The sequence below is a fragment of the Eretmochelys imbricata genome, chromosome 14 (assembly GCF_965152235.1).
Source record: "Eretmochelys imbricata isolate rEreImb1 chromosome 14, rEreImb1.hap1, whole genome shotgun sequence".
Lineage (NCBI taxonomy): Eukaryota > Metazoa > Chordata > Testudines > Cheloniidae > Eretmochelys > Eretmochelys imbricata.
The window spans coordinates 44,790,547-44,812,285 of NC_135585.1; the positions used below are offsets into that span (position 1 = coordinate 44,790,547).

The 21,739-nt window shown below is 44.5% G+C and overlaps 2 protein-coding genes across 2 annotated transcripts; both read right to left on the reverse strand.

The window, feature by feature from the left end:
- Positions 1–3,231: 3,231 nt before the first annotated feature.
- On the reverse strand, positions 3,232–4,185 carry LOC144274120 (olfactory receptor 10A7-like). The gene has a single exon (XM_077832775.1). It carries the CDS (start codon positions 4,183–4,185, stop codon positions 3,232–3,234), a length of 954 nt encoding a protein of 317 aa, XP_077688901.1.
- Positions 4,186–11,741: 7,556 nt separating this feature from the next.
- LOC144274231 (olfactory receptor 11A1-like) lies at positions 11,742–12,698 on the reverse strand. Its single transcript, XM_077832882.1, has one exon. The coding sequence runs from the start codon at positions 12,696–12,698 to the stop codon at positions 11,742–11,744; it is 957 nt and encodes a 318-aa protein (XP_077689008.1).
- Positions 12,699–21,739: the final 9,041 nt, after the last annotated feature.

The following is a 21,739-nucleotide window of genomic DNA, read 5'->3' on the forward strand; positions in this document are numbered from 1 at the left end:
CGTGACCAGAGAGATTGAAGTGTTCTCCGACAGGTTTATGAATGTTATAATTCTTGACATCTGATTTGTGTCCATTTATTCTTTTATGTAGAGACAGTCCAGTCTGTACAATCCATCTGTGATCTTCCTGATAACACCATCCTGGCCACTATGGATGTAGAAGCCCTCCACACCAACATTTCACACAAAGATGGACTACAAGCTGTCAAGAACACTATCCCCGATAATGTCACAGCTAACCTGGTGGCTGAACTTTGTGACTTTGTCCTTACCCATAACTATTTTACATTTGGGGACAATGTATACCTTCAGATCAGCGGCACTGCTATGGGTACCCGCATGGCCCCACAGTATGCCAACATTTTTATGGCTGATTTAGAACAACGCTTCCTCAGCTCTCGTCCCCTAACGCCCCTACTCTACTTGCGCTATATTGATGACATCTTCATCATCTGGACCCATGGAAAAGAAGCCCTTGAGGAATTCCACCATGATTTCAACAATTTCCATCCAACCATCAACCTCAGCCTGGTCCAGTCCACACAAGACATCCACTACCTGGACACTACAGTGCTAGTAAACAATGGTCACATAAACACCACCCTATACCGGAAACCTACTGACCGCTATTCCTACCTACATGCCTCCAGCTTTCACCCTGACCACACCACACGATCCATCGTCTACAGCCAAGCTCTATGATACAACCGCATTTGCTCCAACCCCCCAGACAGAGACAAACACCTACAAGATCTCTATCAAGCATTCTTACAACTACAATACCCACCTGCGGAAGTGAAGAAACAGATTGACCGAGCCAGAAGAGTTCCCAGAAGTCACCTACTACAGGACAGGCCTAACAAAGAAAATAACAGAACGCCACTAGCCATCACCTTCAGCCCCCAACTGAAACCCCTCCAACGCATTATTAAGGATCTACAACCTATCCTGAAGGATGACCCAACACTCTCACAAATCTTGGGAGACAGGCCAGTCCTTGCCTACAGACAGCCCCCCAACCTGAAGCAAATACTCACCAACAACCACATACCACACAACAGAACCACTAACCCAGGAATCTATCCTTGCAACAAAGCCCATTGCCAACTGTGCCCACATATCTATTCAGGGGACACCATCACAAGGCCTAATAACATCAGCCACACTATCAGAGGCTCGTTCACCTGCACATCCACCAATGTGATATATGCCATCATGTGCCAGCAATGCCCCTCTGCCATGTACATTGGTCAAACTGGACAGTCTCTACGTAAAAGAATAAATGGACACAAATCAGATGTCAAGAATTATAACATTCATAAACCAGTCAGAGAACACTTCAATCTCTCTGGTCACGCAATTACAGACATGAAGGTCACTATCTTACAGCAAAAAAACTTCAAATCCAGACTCCAGCGAGAAACTGCTGAATTGGAATTCATTTGCAAATTGGATACTATTAATTTGGGCTTAAATAGAGACTGGGAGTGGCTAAGTCATTATGCAAGGTAGCTTATTTCCCCTTGTTTCCCCCCCCCCCCCCCCCGCCAGACGTTCTGGTTAAACTTGGATTTATGCTGGAAATGGCCCACCTTGATTATCATGCACATTGTAGGCAGAGTGGTCACTTTGGATAAGCTATTACCAGCAGGAGAGTGAGTTTGTGTGTGTGTGTTTTGGAGGCGGGGAGGCGGGGGGAGGAGAAAACCTGGATTTGTGCTGGAAATGGCCCACCTTGATTTTCATACACATTGTAAGGAGAGTGATCACTTTAGATAAGCTATTACCAGCAGGAGAGTGGGGTGGGAGGAGGTATTGTTTCATGGTCTCTCTGTATATAATGTCTTCTGCAGTTTCCACAGTATGCATCGGATGAAGTGAGCTGTAGCTCACGAAAGCTTATGCTCAAATAAATTGGTTAGTCTCTAAGGTGCCACAAGTACTCTGTTTCTTAATCCTCACCCTCTGCTTGTGAGGTCAGTAGTTCATGGCCTGTAGAAAGCACAGGAGGTTAACTAATGAGAACGGGGAGGCGTTACCCTCTCAGGTGCCGAAGGATGGTGTAGTGATAGGACCTGGAGCATGATGCGGCACATCTGCATTCAATTCCCTGCTCATCCATAGACTTTCTGTGTGGATTTGGGCATGCCCCGTAATCTAATCTGTGCCTCTGTAATACAGGGATGTGAATTCCCTACCTTCCGACAGTGATTGTGAGGGGTCCTGTCATTTTATTTTTGTGATTCATTCTTTTAAAATTTTCATGAAGAAACCAACAAGAACAATTGTTACAGCTCGTACATGTCGCCCGACACTGCACATTTCACTGGCTAGCTAAAAAAAAATATGCAATTATGCAACTTTGCAACTTGTCAAAACTACAAGACTAGGCAATAGAAAATCAGGCGAACCTTGCCTGCGAGGGAGGGGGGAACAACAATTTTTAAAAAAGACACAAATGGGCAAAAAAAATGAAGTTGGGGAACGGGGGCAGGAAGTAGAAGGGAGAAAGCAGAGAGGTCCAGTGGAATGGAAGTCAGGCATTATTTCAGCATTTTTTATCCAAAAGTATCTGGAAACAGGGCCCAAATTTCTTCAAATTCATAGAATTTCTTTCCATATCGACAAGCTCTTCTTTCTTGAGGTGTCCCATTGTTAATGTTGGTGAGGACCACCTCACATACCTAGATAGAATGACTTGAACGGATCATTTCCCACCTCCCACCCCATTTGAACACACAACAGGTTATGAAAATTCTATGTGCTCTGAAAAATCTTGGTGTCTCAAGTGGGGGTCCCCAGTGGCTGAGGCACCCAAAATCAATGTATCCTTTCAAATATTTTGTCATTCAGCTGGGATTGTCAAGGGACCTAACTGAGTTCGGTAACACAACCCCATTGAAATTTAGATCCCTAACCCCCTTAGGATCCTTTGATAATCCCAGTGTAAATTGTTCTTTTATTTTATATTCTTACTTGAGCTTAGTGTATGGAATTGCTCAACTCGAACCAAGTTTAATACAGTTCAATTTTATTCTGAATGTAAAGATCCTGGTATTGACTGATCTCACATTTCATATATTTGCACATCCTCAAATATTATAGCAGCACATTCCCAAAGACCTAGCCAGAACTAGGGACCACCCAGAATCTGGTTCTATAAAGCAATAAGCCAGCTCTGCATCTCACCATTTCCCCTTAATACAGTAAGAAATAAAAACCTTGTGATTTCTAATTTCTTGTAAAATCTACACATTTACTGACAATTTTTCTCAGGGCCTCTTTTACCTCTTTGTTTCTCAGGCTGTATATGAAGGGATTGGCCATAGGTGTCAGAATTGTGTAGCAGACAGAGAACACTTTGTTTAGGTCTCTCAGTGTGTTGGTTTTTGGTAACAGATACACAATGATCAGGGTCCCACAGAAAATGGTCACCACAATGAGGTGAGAGGAGCAGGTAGAAAATGCCTTTTGCCTCCCGGCGGTGGAAGGGATTCTCAGGATGGTGAAGATGATACACACGTAGGACATCATGGTTAATACAAATGGAGGCAGAGTGAATATAGCAACCAGGATGGTAATGACAAGCTCTATCTGGTTGGTGCCATTGCAGCAGAGATTTAACATTTCTGTGGATTCACAGTAGAAATGATCGATTTTATTGGGGCCACAGAAAGTTAATTGTAACATAAGAACTATGACTATGATACCAGCCAGAAATCCATCTCTCCAAGACCCAGCTGCTAACGACAGGCAGAACCTGGTATTCATGAGGGCTGCATAGTGGAGCGGATTGTATATCGCTGAGTACCGATCATATGACACCACTGCTAGCAGATAGCATTCTGCAGCAGCAAAGAAACTAACAAAATAAAATTGTGTCATACAACCACTAACAGAAATGGTATTGTCCCCTGTCAGGAAACTGGCCAGAACCCTGGGCAGGAGGATGGAGGTGTAGCAGGTCTCCAAGCAGGACAAGTTCCCCAGGAAGAAGTACATGGGGGTGTGAAAGTGCCGATCAGCCACAACTAGCGCAACAATGAGGATGTTCCCGGCCAAGGTCACAATGCAGATCACTCGAAACAGCAGGAAGAGTAGGGCCAGCAGTTCAGGAAGATCCCTGAATCCCAGGAGGACGAATTCTGTGATGGACGTTTGATTCCTCCCTTCTGTGTTTGCCATGGGGTGTATCTAGGAAGGATAAAAAGCGAGGAAGAGAAAAATACGTCTTGGAGATGATTGGCAAAAACATACTTAAGCTTTAACCCAGCAAAGAAGAAGTTGGGGGGGAAGGAAGCCCCCTGCTTTGATAATGGAGTTGCAGGAACAGAGCTGGCTGGCATGTTGACTCTTTGGATATATTACCGTAAGTTTTATGCAGCAGATTTAACAAAATATCAACATCTCTCGAATCGGACCAGGAACCCAGTTGCTATGTTGAAGGGTCTGAGAGCCCACCATAATAGGCAGCCATTTAGACACACATAGTTTGATTCACATCATCTCATATCTCTTCTCATGACAAAGTTTGTCCAAATGTGGGATACCATTACTGAGACAGTCTTCATATTTTTGTATAAGCCAAATCAATCAATCAGTCAATAAATCTGATATAATGGCATATATCACATTGGTAGATGTGCAGGTGAACGAGCCCCTGATGGCCCTGATCCATTGTCTTCAGCCAAGCTCTAAGATACAACTGCATTTACTCCAGTCCCTCAGACAGAGACAAACACCTACAAGATCTCCATCAAGCATTCTTAAAACTATAATACCCACCTGCTGAAGTGAAAAAAACAGATTGACAGAGCCAGAAGAGTACCCAGAAGTCACCTCCTACAAGACAGGCCCAACAAAGAAAGTTAACAGAACGCCACTAGCCATCACCTTCAGCCCCCAACTAAAACCTCTCCAGCACATCATCAAAGATCTACAACTTATCCTGAAGGACGATCCATCACTTTCACAGATCTTGGGAGACAGGCCAGTCCTTGTGTACAGACAGCCCCCCAACCTGAAGCAAATACTCACCAGCAACCACACACCACACACCAAAAACACTAACCCAGGAACCTATCTTTGCAACAAAGCCCGATGCCAACTCTCTCCACATATTTATTCAAGTGACACCATCAAAGGACCTAATTCCATTAGCCACACCATCAGGAACTTGTTCACCTGCACATCTGCCAATGTGATATATGCCATCATGTGCCAGCAATGCCCCTCTGCCATGTACATTGGCCAAACCGGACAATCTCTACGCAAAAGAATAAATGGACACAAATCTGACATCGGGAATCATAACATTCAAAAACCAGTAGGAGAACACTTCAACCTCTGTGGCCACTCAGTAAAAGATCTAAGGGTGGCAATTTTGCAACAAAAAAGCTTCAAAAACAGACTCCAAGGAGAGACTGCTGAGCTTGAATTAATATGCAAACTAGATACCATTAACTTGGATTTGAATTGAGACTGGGAGTGGCTGGGTCATTACACATATTGAATCTATTTCCCCATGTTAAGTAGCGTCACACCTTCTTGTCAACTGTCTAAATGGGCCATCTTGATGATCACGACAAAAGTTTTTTTCTCCTGCTGGTAATAGCTCATCTTAACTAATTAGCCTCTCAGAGTTTGTATGAAGAAAAGGAGTACTTGTGGCACCTTAGAGACTAACGAATTTATTTGAGCATGAGCTTTCGTGAGCTACAGCTCACTTCATCAGATGCATACCGTGGAAACTGCAGCAGACTCTATATATACACAGAGAATATGAAACAATACCTCCTCCCACCCCACTGTCCTGCTGGTAATAGCTTATCTAAAAGCCATTTCCAGCACAAATCCAGGTTTTCTCACCCTCCACCCCCCCACACAAATTCACTCTCCTGCTGGTGATAGCCCATCCAAAGTGACAACTCTTTACACAATGTGCATGATAATGAAGTTAGGCCATTTCCTGCACAAATCCAGGTTCTCTCACTCCCTCACCCCCCTCCAAAAACCCACCCCCATACACACACAAACTCACTCTCCTGCTGGTAATAGCTCATCCAAACTGGCCACTCTCCAAGTTTAAATCCAAGTTAAACCAGAACATCGGGGGGGGGGGGGTAGGAAAAAACAAGAGGAAATAGGCTACCTTGCATAATGACTTAGCCACTCCCAGTCTCTATTTAAGCCTAAATTAATAGTATCCAATTTGCAAATGAATTCCAATTCAGCAGTTTCTCGCTGGAGTCTGGATTTGAAGTTTTTTTGTTTTAAGATAGCGACCTTCATGTCTGTGATTGCGTGACCAGAGAGATTGAAGTGTTCTCCGACTGGTTTATGAATGTTATAATTCTTGACATCTGATTTGTGTCCATTTATTCTTTTACGTAGAGACTGTCCAGTTTGACCAATGTACATGGCAGAGGGGCATTGCTGGCACATGATGGCATAAATCACATTGGTGGATGTGCAGGTGAACGAGCCTCTGATAGTGTGGCTGATGTTATTAGGCCCTGTGATGGTGTCCCCTGAATAGATATGTGGGCACAATTGGCAACGGGCTTTGTTGCAAGGATAAGTTCCTGGGTTAGTGGTTCTGTTGTGTGGTATGTGGTTGTTGGTGAGTATTTGCTTCAGGTTGCGGGGCTGTCTGTAGGCAAGGACTGGCCTGTCTCCCAAGATTTGTGAGAGTGTTGGGTCATCCTTTAGGATAGGTTGTAGATCCTTAATAATGCGTTGGAGGGGTTTTAGTTGGGGGCTGAAGGTGACGGCTAGTGGCGTTCTGTTATTTTCTTTGTTAGGCCTGTCCTGTAGTAGGTAACTTCTGGGAACTCTTCTGGCTCTATCAATCTGTTTCTTTACTTCCGCAGGTGGGTATTGTAGTTGTAAGAAAGCTTGACAGAGATCTTGTAGGTGTTTGTCTCTGTCTGAGGGGTTGGAGCAAATGCGGTTGTATCGCAGAGCTTGGCTGTAGACGATGGATCGTGTGGTGTGGTCAGGGTGAAAGCTGGAGGCATGCAGGTAGGAATAGCGGTCAGTAGGTTTCCGGTATAGGGTGGTGTTTATGTGACCATTGTTTATTAGCACTGTAGTGTCCAGGAAGTGTATCTCTTGTGTGGACTGGACCAGGCTGAGGTTGGTGGTGGGATGGAAATTGTTGAAATCATGGTGGAATTCCTCAAGGGCTTCTTTTCCATGGGTCCAGATGATGAAGATGTCATCAATATAGCGCAAGTAGAGTAGGGGCTTTAGGGGACGAGAGCTGAGGAAGCGTTGTTCTAAATCAGCCATAAAAATGTTGGCATACTGTGGGGCCATGCGGGTACCCATAGCAGTGCCGCTGATCTGAAGGTATACATTGTCCCCAAATGTGAAATAGTTATGGGTAAGGACAAAGTCACAAAGTTCAGCCACCAGGTTAGCCGTGACATTATCGGGGATAGTGTTCCTGACGGCTTGTAGTCCATCTTTGTGTGGAATGTTGGTGTAGAGGGCTTCTACATCCATAGTGGCCAGGATGGTGTTATCAGGAAGATCACCGATGGATTGAAGTTTCCTCAGGAAGTCAGTGGTGTCTCGAAGGTAGCTGGGAGTGCTGGTAGCGTAGGGCCTGAGGAGGGAGTCTACATAGCCAGACAATCCTGCTGTCAGGGTGCCAATGCCTGAGATGATGATCTCAGGCATTGGCACCCTGACAGCAGGATTGTCTGGCTATGTAGACTCCCTCCTCAGGCCCTACGCTACCAGCACTCCCAGCTACCTTCGAGACACCACTGACTTCCTGAGGAAACTTCAATCCATCGGTGATCTTCCTGATAACACCATCCTGGCCACTATGGATGTAGAAGCCCTCTACACCAACATTCCACACAAAGATGGACTACAAGCCGTCAGGAACACTATCCCCGATAATGTCACGGCTAACCTGGTGGCTGAACTTTGTGACTTTGTCCTTACCCATAACTATTTCACATTTGGGGACAATGTATACCTTCAGATCAGCGGCACTGCTATGGGTACCCGCATGGCCCCACAGTATGCCAACATTTTTATGGCTGATTTAGAACAACGCTTCCTCAGCTCTCGTCCCCTAAAGCCCCTACTCTACTTGCGCTATATTGATGACATCTTCATCATCTGGACCCATGGAAAAGAAGCCCTTGAGGAATTCCACCATGATTTCAACAATTTCCATCCCACCACCAACCTCAGCCTGGTCCAGTCCACACAAGAGATACACTTCCTGGACACTACAGTGCTAATAAACAATGGTCACATAAACACCACCCTATACCGGAAACCTACTGACCGCTATTCCTACCTGCATGCCTCCAGCTTTCACCCTGACCACACCACACGATCCATCGTCTACAGCCAAGCTCTGCGATACAACCGCATTTGCTCCAACCCCTCAGACAGAGACAAACACCTACAAGATCTCTGTCAAGCTTTCTTACAACTACAATACCCACCTGCGGAAGTAAAGAAACAGATTGATAGAGCCAGAAGAGTTCCCAGAAGTTACCTACTACAGGACAGGCCTAACAAAGAAAATAACAGAACGCCACTAGCCGTCACCTTCAGCCCCCAACTAAAACCCCTCCAACGCATTATTAAGGATCTACAACCTATCCTAAAGGATGACCCAACACTCTCACAAATCTTGGGAGACAGGCCAGTCCTTGCCTACAGACAGCCCCGCAACCTGAAGCAAATACTCACCAACAACCACATACCACACAACAGAACCACTAACCCAGGAACTTATCCTTGCAACAAAGCCCGTTGCCAATTGTGCCCACATATCTATTCAGGGGACACCATCACAGGGCCTAATAACATCAGCCACACTATCAGAGGCTCGTTCACCTGCACATCCACCAATGTGATTTATGTCATCATGTGCCAGCAATGCCCCTCTGCCATGTACATTGGTCAAACTGGACAGTCTCTACGTAAAAGAATAAATGGACACAAATCAGATGTCAAAAATTATAACATTCATAAACCAGTCGGAGAACACTTCAATCTCTCTGGTCACGCAATCACAGACATGAAGGTCGCTATCTTAAAACAAAAAAACTTCAAATCCAGACTCCAGCGAGAAACTGCTGAATTGGAATTCATTTGCAAATTGGATACTATTAATTTAGGCTTAAATAGAGACTGGGAGTGGCTAAGTCATTATGCAAGGTAGCCTATTTCCTCTTGTTTTTTCCTACCCCCCCCCCCGATGTTCTGGTTTAACTTGGATTTAAACTTGGAGAGTGGCCAGTTTGGATGAGCTATTACCAGCAGGAGAGTGAGTTTGTGTGTGTATGGGGGTGGGTTTTTGGAGGGGGGTGAGGGAGTGAGAGAACCTGGATTTGTGCAGGAAATGGCCTAACTTCATTATCATGCACATTGTGTAAAGAGTTGTCACTTTGGATGGGCTATCACCAGCAGGAGAGTGAATTTGTGTGGGGGGGTGGAGGGTGAGAAAACCTGGATTTGTGCTGGAAATGGCTTTTAGATAAGCTATTACCAGCAGGACAGTGGGGTGGGAGGAGGTATTGTTTCATATTCTCTGTGTATATATAGAGTCTGCTGCAGTTTCCACGGTATGCATCTGATGAAGTGAGCTGTAGCTCACGAAAGCTCATGCTCAAATAAATTCGTTAGTCTCTAAGGTGCCACAAGTACTCCTTTTCTTTCTGCGAATACAGACTAACACGGCTGTTACTCTGAAACCTGTCAGAGTTTGTATGGTAACTTCCAACTTATCTGTATGTATATCTATCTCTTACTATATGTTCCATTCTATGCATCCGATGAAGTGAGCTGTAGCCCACGAAAGCTTATGCTCTAATAAATTTGTTAGTCTCTAAGGTGCCACAAGTCCTCCTGTTCTTTTCCCCATTATTGTATTGGCTACTGAACTCTATTGGTCACTCGTCAGTATTTGTGACACTCCCACCAGCCTCATTTCCTCTACTCTGCTGCCATCTAGTGTTGATTTCCCAGCATGACAGCCTGTTGCTCTTTTCTCTAGTGGATTCTTCTCTCTATAGCTGCCTCTTTCCCGTTCTTGACTCTCATGTCACGTGGTGGCCGTTATTTAATATAACAGCCCATAACTCACTCCATAACATCTGTTACTATCCACTTTCACTATGCAGCACAGAGGTCCTCTTCTCTTCAGTGCTCTCTACTCGACACTTACACACTGTTATACAGCTTCACCTCCCTTTCCATTGGTCCTTTGGCAACATAACTTCTCCTTTCTTGTCCCTCCACTTTGGCTGCCGTTCATTGGGCAGCACAGCTGCACCTGTCCTCTCTGCCCTCTTGTGGCCCTAGACAGCATAACTGCATCTCTCCTCATTTCTTACCTACTGCTAGGTGGGTGCTGTTTCAAACTATAGCCACTGGGAACGAAATCGTACAAAAAATGATTGCAACATTAGTGGCTACAAGAGCACATACAGTGTCAGCAGCTCTCAAAGGCTTAGCAGGGGTTTTCCATCCATCCAGTGCCTTTCTGTTGATGTGGGCTCTGTGTCCAATGGAAATGCACAGGTTGAAGCTACCATGACAGATTCCCAGTGGCTCTCCAGGCTGAGATTCTCAGAGGCGTGTAAGGTGATGTGCATCCATCTCCCATTTCAAAGGGATTTGGGTGACTAACTCTGTTATGTCCCTTCTGAAATCCCTTCCTCAGAGTCGGAGGCCTACAATTCTCACTGGTGCCCAGCTCCCCGACCTCTGGCCAAGCCCTGACGTGCTCCCAGTGACTGAGCCAGCACTGCCGTGTTTGGCATCACAGGAGTTCTGCCCGTTGGTAGGTGGTCGCCGCTTCCTCTCACCATAAGTTGCCTCACCCCCTGAGGAAAGGGCCCTGTGTGGAGCAGAGCTGCCTGGGGTACCTGGGGCTGACTAGACACTGTGGTCTCAGAACTAGCCCTGTTGGACATTGGGCTTGTTGCAGTTAGTTTTGTGGATGCTCATTGTAACAGGTCCCCTCCCTTTGAACTGCTCTGTTCAGCTGGTGGAAGCAGAGCAGCTGGTGCCCTGCAGGGCCATGAGCAGAGTCCCTCGTCAGTGACCATTTGACCGACCCGACCCCCGGAACGGCCTCCGTTCTATGGGTGCCCTAGCAAACCCCCAGCTGGGCCTGGACAGTCCCAGTGGACCTGACGTGTGAGTCTACCTCTTTGTTTACCCAACCTCCCTGCCTCCAAGGACCCGGTGAGCCTGGAGCTGTTGCTTTCCCGGAGCTGGTCACAGCCGGGTGTAGCCCAGATAAGAGCTATAACGCTGTTCCTGGTGAAGTGTCCAGAGGTCACTGCTGGGGCCTGGTTGTTTGCCTCCGGCCTCTGTGAGTTCAGTGAAGATGGTTGGTTTGCAGAGGGTTATGACAGTAATATGCACAATTTCAGGGGTGGCAGATTTCCCAGCCTTACATTCCCATCTCTGCTGCACAAGGAGTTACTATTTTTATTGTCCAAACATTTATTTTGATCACGAATGGCTTTTTTAAAGATCTAAACAATTGGTTACAATTCTGTCTCCATTCTGCCCAGTGCCCATAACTCCATGATGGGAACATGGTTATGGCCACCTCCCTCCCTGGTCCTTCCACTGAGAAGGACAACACTGAGTGCTGAGATTTTCACTAGGACTTTTCAACTTAATTTTAATGGGGGATGATTGCTGAAATCACCCAGACAGCCTGAGGTTTTCAAAGCTAAGTTATTATCTCAGAGTCTCTGCACGTTTTTGCAAAAGCCACATTTACTGAATGCTTTCCTCAAAGCTTCCTTGACCTCTCTGTTTCTCAGGCTGTAGACAAGGGGATTTACCAGGGGAGTTAGGACCATGTAGCAAAGAGAGAAAACTTTGTTTAGGTCTCTCAGTGTATCATGTTTCGGTAGCATGTAGACAATCATTAGGGTTCCATAGAAAATTGTCACAACAATGAGGTGAGCGGAACAGGTGGAAAAGGCCTTTTGCCTACTGGTGGTGGAAGGGATTCTCAGGATGGTGGCGATGATGCACATATAGGATGTCAGGGTTAGTAGGAATGGAGGCAGGGTGAATACACAGGCTAGTATGAAATCCGCCAATATGACCTGATGGGTGTCACTGCAGGAGAGCTCTATCAGTGGGAGGGGATCACAATAGAAATAGTCAATTTCATTTGGGCCACAGAATATTAACTGTGATAGGGATAAGACAAAGATGGTAATAGCCAAAAAACCATTTAACCAGGAGCCAGCAGCCAACTGGAAGGAAAACCTGATATTCATAAGAGTTAAATAGTGCAGGGGTTTACATATTGCTAAATACCGATCATAAGACATCGCTGCTAGGAGATAGCATTCTGTAGCCGCCAGAGAACCAAAGAAATACAGTTGTATGATGCAGCCGCTGACTGAGATGGTCTTGTCCCCAGTCAGGAGACTGGCCAGCATCCGGGGCATGATGGCTGAGGTGTAGCAGGTCTCTACGCAGGACAAATTCCCCAGGAAGAAGTACATGGGGCTGTGAAGATTCTGGTCAGCCACAACGAGCACCACAATGAGGGTGTTCCCAACCACGGTTGCCATGTAGAAAACTAGGAACATTAGGAAGAGAAGCATTCGCAGGTCAGGGAGGTCCCCGAATCCAAGGAGGAAGAATTCAGTGATGACTGTTTGGTTTCTGCAGTCTGCCATTGGTTGAGTCTAGGAACAATAAATCTGTGCGGCTGAATTGGAAGGACACAGAGTTAAAAGTTAATCAAATCTCGTGAATTAATTCCATAAATATTCAGAAACTCCCTCCCTCTCCTGGTTACAGGCTGAAATTTTAAGGCTAAATTTAGATTTCAGAGCAAAGTGCCAGGAAACTGAGTCTGAGGACAGAACATTGCTCTGATGGGGAAGAGGGTGTTCGACACGGATACCAGTGATTACTATAACAGCCCACTTGTCTCATAGCCACATACTGATATGACAGATCAGATCATTTCTCTGTCTATCATAGCCTATCTAGTGACATACCAGAGCTTCACAATGATGCTTAAATGCTGTATTTCACTTCTGGCAATGGCCAGAATCATGCCATGTCTTAGGAGTCAAAATCAAACATCAACTAAAATCTTGGACTGAGATTTTTCAATGTGGTCTAGAGTTCTTAGGCACCGTCCTGTGTTAGATTTCTTTCCATGAATTCTAACAATATATCTTGGTATATTCAGCATTTCAGTGCCCTGTAGGAGAAGGAATAATTTTCACCCCCTCACAAGAGATCAGTTCCTGCCATAAATTATGAAGTGGAGTAAATTCTCCCTTAGTGCCTGTGGTGATGATGGGAACGTGGTGAGGGACTGGCAGTGCCTTTTCTGTTTCCCAACAGTAGCTATGTAGCAGTCATAAAATACAGCTCTTTGGAGGGTGGATCTTAAGAAGGGGCAAAACCAGGCTGATGTACAACCCTAACTGGGGAATGACCCTCCCCACTCCATAATGAGTGTGGGATGATAATACAGAAAAGGCACTGGGTGAAAAAAAAATGCTTTCCCTAAACTCAGAGTCTAGAAACAATCTGGCATGTGTGATCTGGGCTAGTATGACTCCATCACCACTCGCCACCCCATTGAAAAGTCGTGGAAGACCGGAGACATTCCAGAAGACTGGAAAAGGGCAAATATAGTACCCATCTATAAAAAGGGAAATAAGGACAACCCAGGGAATTACAGACCAGTCAGCTTAACTTCTGTACCAGGAAAGGTAATGGAGCAAATAATTAAGCAATCAGTTTGCAAACACCTAGAAGATAATGAGGTGATAAGTAACAGTCAGCATGGATTTGTCAAGAACTAAGCGTGTCAAACCAACCTGATAGCTTTCTTGGACAATGGGAAATGAGTGCAGAAGGAAGAAGTACTGTGGAAAGGGATCTGGGGGTCATTGTGGATCACAAGCTAAATATGAGTCAACAGTGTAACACTGTTGCAAAAAAAGCAAATATAATTCTGGGATGTATTAGCAGGTGTGTCGTAGGCAAGACACGAGAAGTAATTCTTCCAATCCTGGGCACCACATTTCAGGAAAGATGTGGACAAATTGAAGAAAGTCCAGAGAAGAGTAACAAATACGATTAAAGGTCAAAACCTGGGTTTGACCCACATCCCAATCCTGACTCTGTCTTTGGCTCTGACCCTCGGCTTAACTCTGGCTCTGGTTTTTGCTTGATCCTCAGCTTGACCCTGACACTGGCTCTGACTCCTGGCTTCAGTTCTGGGATCCCAAGCTCCTGCCACTAGTCCTGCCTATCTTTGCCAAGGATTCTGGAAGTTTTCCTGGACCACCCCTCACACCTGTACAAGGCCAGCCCTGGGGGACATGGAGGCAGTGGGTCACCCCCTACCCATCATGTTCCAAGGGGCACTAAACACGCCTGAACAGGTTGACAGCCCTCGGAGAGAACTTCCCATGGTGCGAACACAAATGAGCAGCTTTACCAACACTCCGTGAAGTAGTTGGGTTACATCCTGTCTCTGAGGGCCTCAAAATGGACCCCAGGAAGGTGACCGCTGTTCGGACCTGGGCGGCACCCCTGGAACATCAAGGATCTGCAGTGCTTCCTTGGGTTTGCTAATTTTTATAGGCACTTCATGCTTGGGTTTTCAGACCAGATAGCTCCATTGACAGTGCTCCTCCGCAAACACACCTCCTTCACCTACTCTCCGGAGGCTCAACAGCTGTTCGACCAGCTCAAGATGGCCTTCACCAGTGCTCCAGTCTTGAGCCATCCTGACCCAATGCGGGCCTTTGTCAGTGAGACTGATGCATCTAATGTTGCAATTGGGACCATACTTCCCCAAGAATCAGCTCCCCAACAGCACATGTTCCCTTGTGCTTATTATTCTCAGAAACTCACACCCAGCAGAACAAAATTATGAGATTTTAGATACGGAGCTTCTAGCAATCAAAGCCACCTTCGGGGAATGACACCACCACCTTGAAGGTGCCCAACACCCAATACAGGTATACACAGATCATAAAATCTTGGACTATCTCCTTAGGGCAAAGGTGCTGAACCAAAGGCAGCTTCAGTGGGCCCTGTTATTCACACACTTTTATTTTACCATCACCTATCACCAGAACAAGGCAGCCAATGCCCTGTCCTGAAAAGGGGAATACCTCCCTGACCATACCCAGCTGATGTGCATCCTCAAGCCCTATATTTTCCTGCATGCTCTATTCCCCAAGACCACTTCCTCCTTTAGTTAGTAAGAAGGCGCCCCTCAGCACCTTCAGACACCCTATCTAGACTCTAGGTGGTTATTAGTGTGGATTTGATAGTCAAGCTTCCCTTATCTGCCAAGCATACCATCATCCTCCTAGAAGAGCCTGTCTGGGCAGCACCCCTAGAAGAGATGATGTAAGGCCTAGTGGGTCTATAGGACTACCAGGCAACAAACATCCCCACATTGCTACCTGTACTTTGATTATTCCTTGCAACACACAATCTGCAGTGGTTTAACACCAGGGGAAGTTCCGCCTCATGTGATCTGACTGACAGTAGTCTTAGCTATCCCTGATTGGCTCCTTGACCCTATATAAAGCGATGGGGTGTAAAAGGAAGTGTCCAGGCTCTGGTTGAAGAAAGGCTGTTTCAGTGGTGACTGTGGGGTGCTGGCTCGGTGGCTGGCTGGGCAGAGTGAGATGGATGAGAGAAATGAAACTGAAACCAGGCTAGACCATGAGTACAGGGAAAGCATTGACAAAGACTGGATGCCAGCAAGGAAAAAGAAAAGGGGAGATTCTCTGCACCCAGAAGAAGGACCAGCAAATAGGAGGGCAGGAAAGGGAAATGGGGGGAAATTACCTAACAGTAAAATCCGTAGATAAGGATATAAAGATAGGGGATATCAACCCCCTGAGAATGGCAGAGGGGATCAAAAAAGTGCTGGAGACAGAGCAAGAGCTAAGATGGTACCTGCTGGAGACTCATTAGTGGAATGTAAAAACAAAGACCAAGCAGGGACACTCCTTAAGACAAAGGTGCTAAGTAAAATACAAATAAGTTGTCAGCTACCCAAATTCCTCACAGAAACAAGATGGGTAGTATCTGGGTGCCAAATGAAATTTCAGGAAAGAAAGCAAGGAATAGGTGGAGATAAGGTGATAAGTGCTAAGAGGCTAATTAGCAGAAGAGGCAGTGATAGCAAGTGCTTGACAGCTGTGCTGGTCACATTTTAAGGGAGGGATGTGACCAGATAGTCCAGAATATCAGAGTAACTTTAGGGTATCAAAGTCCTATAGTCCTCTTTCTGTGAGATGCTACAGCGGCCAGAGATTTGGTCATGTTGCAAATAATTCCAATGGGAAAATACAGTGCAGTAAGTGTGGAGGTGACCATTCATAGGATGACTGTGTGGAAGGGACAGAACACAAATGTTGCAACTGTGGAGGAAAACACAGCTCAGAATATGCAAGCTGTACTGAGGGGAGCAAGCTAGAGAACTACAAAAAACCCAATTGCTAATAACATGTCCTGTGCAGAAGCTGTTAGGAGATACCTAAAAGAGAACCTGTTGTGAGGAAAGGCAATAGCCTGCAACAAGTTAATGGGAGGGAATGAGTAATGTTGGGATGAAAAGAGATTCATTGCAGTAATGGTTGATGTAATCAATTGTAGTTCTCAAACAGAAAAGAAAACAGAAAATGAGAATTATAATTAAAGCTGGAGGCTAGCAACCTGTCAGTGGAACAACTTCATACTTTCCTAAGTGAAACTACTATGGACGGTTAGAAACAGGGGTTACTATTTTCAGCTTGAACGCCCACAGCTTAATAGCACATGGGTGGGAATTAAAGACCAATATTTTTAATATGAAAACAAAGCCTGATCTAATATGCATACAAGACTTAGCTAATAGAAAAATGAGACTATAAAATCCCAGGATATGGTCTATATGGACGTGATAGAGAAATGGAAAAGGTGGGGACGCATACCCTTTCACTAAGGAGAACCTGAAGTACCTTGAAGTAGAGATTAGAAAGCTAAATATCAAGGATAATGCTATTGAGATACCAATACAAAACAATTCTGCATCTCTAAGACTTTATCATGTTTATTACCCATGCAGGAAACTAGAGGCTATGGATCTGAAAGAATTCATTGCAAGTGTCACATACCCACGCATTGTCTGTGGTGATCTGAATAGTCACAACCGATTGCGGGGAAGTAAGAAAAACATGGAAAATGTTCAGAGCAAATCTTTGAAGAGAATAATTTAGCAATAAGTGATGGAGCGCCTACCAGGTTCAATACAGCTGATGGAAGCTTCTCATGTCTGGATCTGGGACCATAGGGAGTGAATGCAGCTGTGAAATTGACAGAGGGGTGGGAATGGCTAGTGACCACGTCCTGACATTAATTACATCTCAAGGAAAAGGATATCCCCACTTGGAATCTTAAAAAAGCAAACTGGAAAAATCTTTGGAAAGAGAAGTGAGCAATATGTGAATAAGTAATGTATCTGTGAAGATATTGAGGAATTCTGTAGTAATATTAATAAAGGAATCATAAAGACAGCCAGCCTAGCTATTCCTAGGATGCCAGCACTGCCTGAAGATAGGGGAAGTGTACCATGGTGGAACAGGGAATATGAAATGGTAATTAGGGAAAGGAATAAGGCATATAAGACAGCAAAAAATCCTTAAGTAATGGACTTAATGAAATATAAAAAAGTAAGGTAGTTTCACAAAGGGCTATAAAAAGGGCAAAAAGAGAGAGCTGGACACCATAACATGGGAAAGTAAGTAAAAATACCAATACAGCAAAGATTATATATAAACAAACTAGGGAAATGAATGGAATAAAGAGTAAGAGTCACGTAACACCAAGTCTTCGAGTTGCGGGGCATGGAGTAATAAGCTCTAAGAAAAGAAAAGCAGAAACTCTGGCCACCATGTTTCAAAAAGTCAGTAATGATAAATATCAGCGGTTACAAATTAGGGAGAAGAAAAGAACATTAAGGACAATTATGAGATGAAGAGGTGGGATGGGAGAAGGATGTGGATATTTTAAATGTAAACTTTAGTGTGGCTTAGGTAAAACCATGGAAAGTATAGCAAGGGAGAGAACAGTAGCACACCTAGAAAGAAGAAGGTTTATAGATAAAACACAAAGTGGGCTCCAGTGAAGTGGGAGTGTGATTGAGCACGTTGTCAGGATAGAGAAAGAAGCACAAAAAAGCATGAGAATCATATAATTCATTATACTAATATTCCTGGGCATAGAAAAAGCCTACAATGTGTTCTGGAGAGAGGAACTACTTCATAAAGTGGCCTCAATGGGTAACATAGGAAGAATGAACAGATGGATAAGGAACTTCTTAGGCAAAAGAACTGTACAAGTCCAACTGGAGAAAGCTTTCCTTAACATATAGTAAATTGCAAGTGAAACTCCACAGAGCAGTGTAGTTACGCCAGCCCTCTTTAACATCATGATAAATGATCGCCCTGAAGAGATGAGGATAGGAATAGGGATCATGTTTGCTGACTGTGCCATATGGATCAAAAGCAAAAACCTTGAAAGTGCCACCAAAAGAATGATGATGCACTTAAGAGAAGTGCAGAATGGGGAAGAGGTGGGGCTTCAAATTCTCATAGACAAAACTAAGGGAATGATCCTCACAACATGGAAAAGCCAAAAAGATGTAAAGTTATAGCTATATGACCAATAGATAAATGTACTGACATTACAAATTCTTTTGGTGTGATATTTGATAACAAGCTCACTTGGAGGGACCATACTGAAAATATTAGATCAGTGCAAAAGTCATATACCTTTGGAACATCCTGGGGAGTGGATATGAAAATGGTGGCAATGCTATACAGAGCACTAATTAGACCAGTTATTGAGTATGGATGCCCAGCCTTTGGGTCAGCAATGAATACAAATCCGAACTAGATTATATCCACACACACGCATTGCATATCAGGTGGTGACTTCATTACTGTATCTCTGTACTACAGATATACGCATTTCCATCAGCTGCTGCTGACTCTTAGAACGAAGCTCCCAGACTCAACCCTTTTGGGTCAAAGTACGAGATAACAGTGAAGATAGCATTAAGCTAACCGGTTCAGACAAAAAGTCAACATTCCCCATGTAAATAAGGTACAGAAGTGGATAGCTGATCTTCATGAAAAGAAGGGATTGAAAGAGACCAAAATGGGAATATAGTCTATCCTTAGAAAATCACTCCCGGTCGGGAAAGACGTGGAATTATATAATGAAATCAATAAAAGAATGATAGACAAGATGTCACAATTATATTGATTTTCTATAAGTGGGGACACTATTGACAAATACATACAGAGGGTTCCAAAGAGGAAGAACAGAGTGGGAACAGCTTCCTGTGTGCCCTCACTCGGACTCAAGAAAGCTGTATGGCTAACTTTGTATCCGTCTTTATGGCTGAGATACACAGGGATTATGCTAGCACTAAATCGTGCTTTAGATGTGTGGCCAGCTGCTGTGGCCATCCTGTCTCACTCCTTATCAGGGCTGCAGCAGGCAACTCACAGTGGTGAGTCTGACAGCAGAAATGATTTTCTTAATGATATATTACTGCTAACAGCCAGACTGGTGGAACTGGATATAACCAACGTAATCACATGGATCCTGGTGCAGACAGGGATAGCAGGCAACGAATTGGCTGGCAAAAAGTGTTATTAATCGCAAACAAGTTGACCTCGGGATCCCCTTAAGCAAAGTGGAATTTAAACACCTAATCAAAAGTGAGCTAAGGAAGGAATGGCAAGAACTGGTGGCAAATGAAATGAAGGGGAAAAAAATTCCTGATTCTGCCTCTGGCTCTGACCCTCGGCTTGACTCTTGACCCTGATACTGACTCTGACCCCTGGCTTCAGTTCCGGGATCTCCAGCTCCTAACACTTGTCCTACCTACCTTTGCCCAGCATCCTGACACAGACTATGTACTGTAAAAATGAATACGGATACTTCCCACATTCTTCACAGAAGGTGAATCTTAAATTGCTCATGCTTAATTACTCAAGCACTTTAATACCCCGGTTCGGAAGGTGATATATAAATGCAAAGCAGCAGCAGTTTGGAATTGGGTGCTCACCTCTATTCATAGGACAGCTCACACTTCAGTCGATGAACTCATTTCTCAGGATTTGAAACCAGGTGGGTGAGGTAATACCTTTTATTGGACCAACTTCTGCTGGCGAGAGACATGTTTTCGACACACAGAGCTCTTCAGGGTTTGGCAGACAAGACTCCAGTTCCACTGAGGTTCTTGTCTTTCATCATTCTGCAGAAATGGGACTTTCTCAGTAGAGACCTGCAGTTACCTGAAGGGACAGAAAATGGGCTTCTCCTTCGATTTAAAAAGTGTAAATGCTCTCTCATAGTTGTATTCTCTCTTCGTGCTTTTCAAAATGGTCCCACTTTGACCTTTTTCCCACTTGGTTCATTTTGTGTCTCCAAAGCATTGTAGCTAACAATGCCCACTGTGCGTTGCAATTATACAAGTCCCATTCTACATCAGGTTTTAGTCTAATGATCCTTTGTGGAAAATATTTTAGATCATGGACAAACACCAGCTTACATTTTTGGGAGATGCCTGTCCAAGGTGATGGCCAGTTATCATGTACTTGCACCACCCCGAATTAGTATTGAAGAGATGCTGCCATCTAATGGGCATTTTTGAAAATAGTGGCCCATGTCTCACTCTTACAACATGCTGCCACCTAGGAGCCATTTTACAGTATAACTTTCCCATTATTGTATTGGCTACTGAACTCTATTGGTCACTAGTCAGTATTTCGGATGCCCCCCCGCCCCATTTCCTCTACTCTGCTGCCATCCAGTGTCAATTTCCCAGCATGACAGCCTGTTGCTCTTCTCTCCTATGGTGGATTCTTCTCGCTATAGCTGCCTCTTTCCCATTCTTAAAAAGAAAAGGAGTACTTGTGGCACCTTAGAGACTAACCAATTTATTAGAGCATAAGCTTTCGTGAGCTACAGCTCACTTCATCGGATGCCTGCAAGTGGGGAGATTTTATATACACAGAGAACATGAAACAATTTGTTAGTCTCTAAGGTACCACAAGTACTCCTTTTCTTCTTACCATACAGACTTTAACAAGAGTGATCAGGTAAGGTGAGCTATTACCAGCAGGAGAGCCGGGGCGGGGGGCGGGAGGGAACCTATTGTAGTGATAATCAAGGTGTGCCATTTCCAGCACTTTACAAGAACAGTAGGAGGGGAAATAAACATGGGGAAATAGTTTTACTTTGTGTAAGGACACATCAACTCCCAGTCTTTATTCAAGCCTAAGTTAATTGTATCCAGTTTGCAAATGAATTCCAATTCAGCAGTCTCTCTTTGGAGTCTGTTTTTGAAGTTTTTTTGTTGAAGAATTGCCACTTTTAGGTCTGTAATCCAGTGACCAGGGAGATTGAAGTTTTCTCCAACTGGTTTTTAAATGTTATAATTTTTGATGTCTGATTTGTGTCCATTTATTCTTTTATGTAGAGATTGTTCATTTTGGCCAATGTACATGGCAGAGGGGCATTGGTGGCACATGATGGCATATATCACATTGGTAGATGTGCAGGTGAACGAGCCTCTGATAGTGTGGCTGATGTGATTAGGCCCTATGATGGTGTCCCCTGAATAGATATGTGGACACAGTTGGCAACAGGCATGTGAAGTAGTTATGAG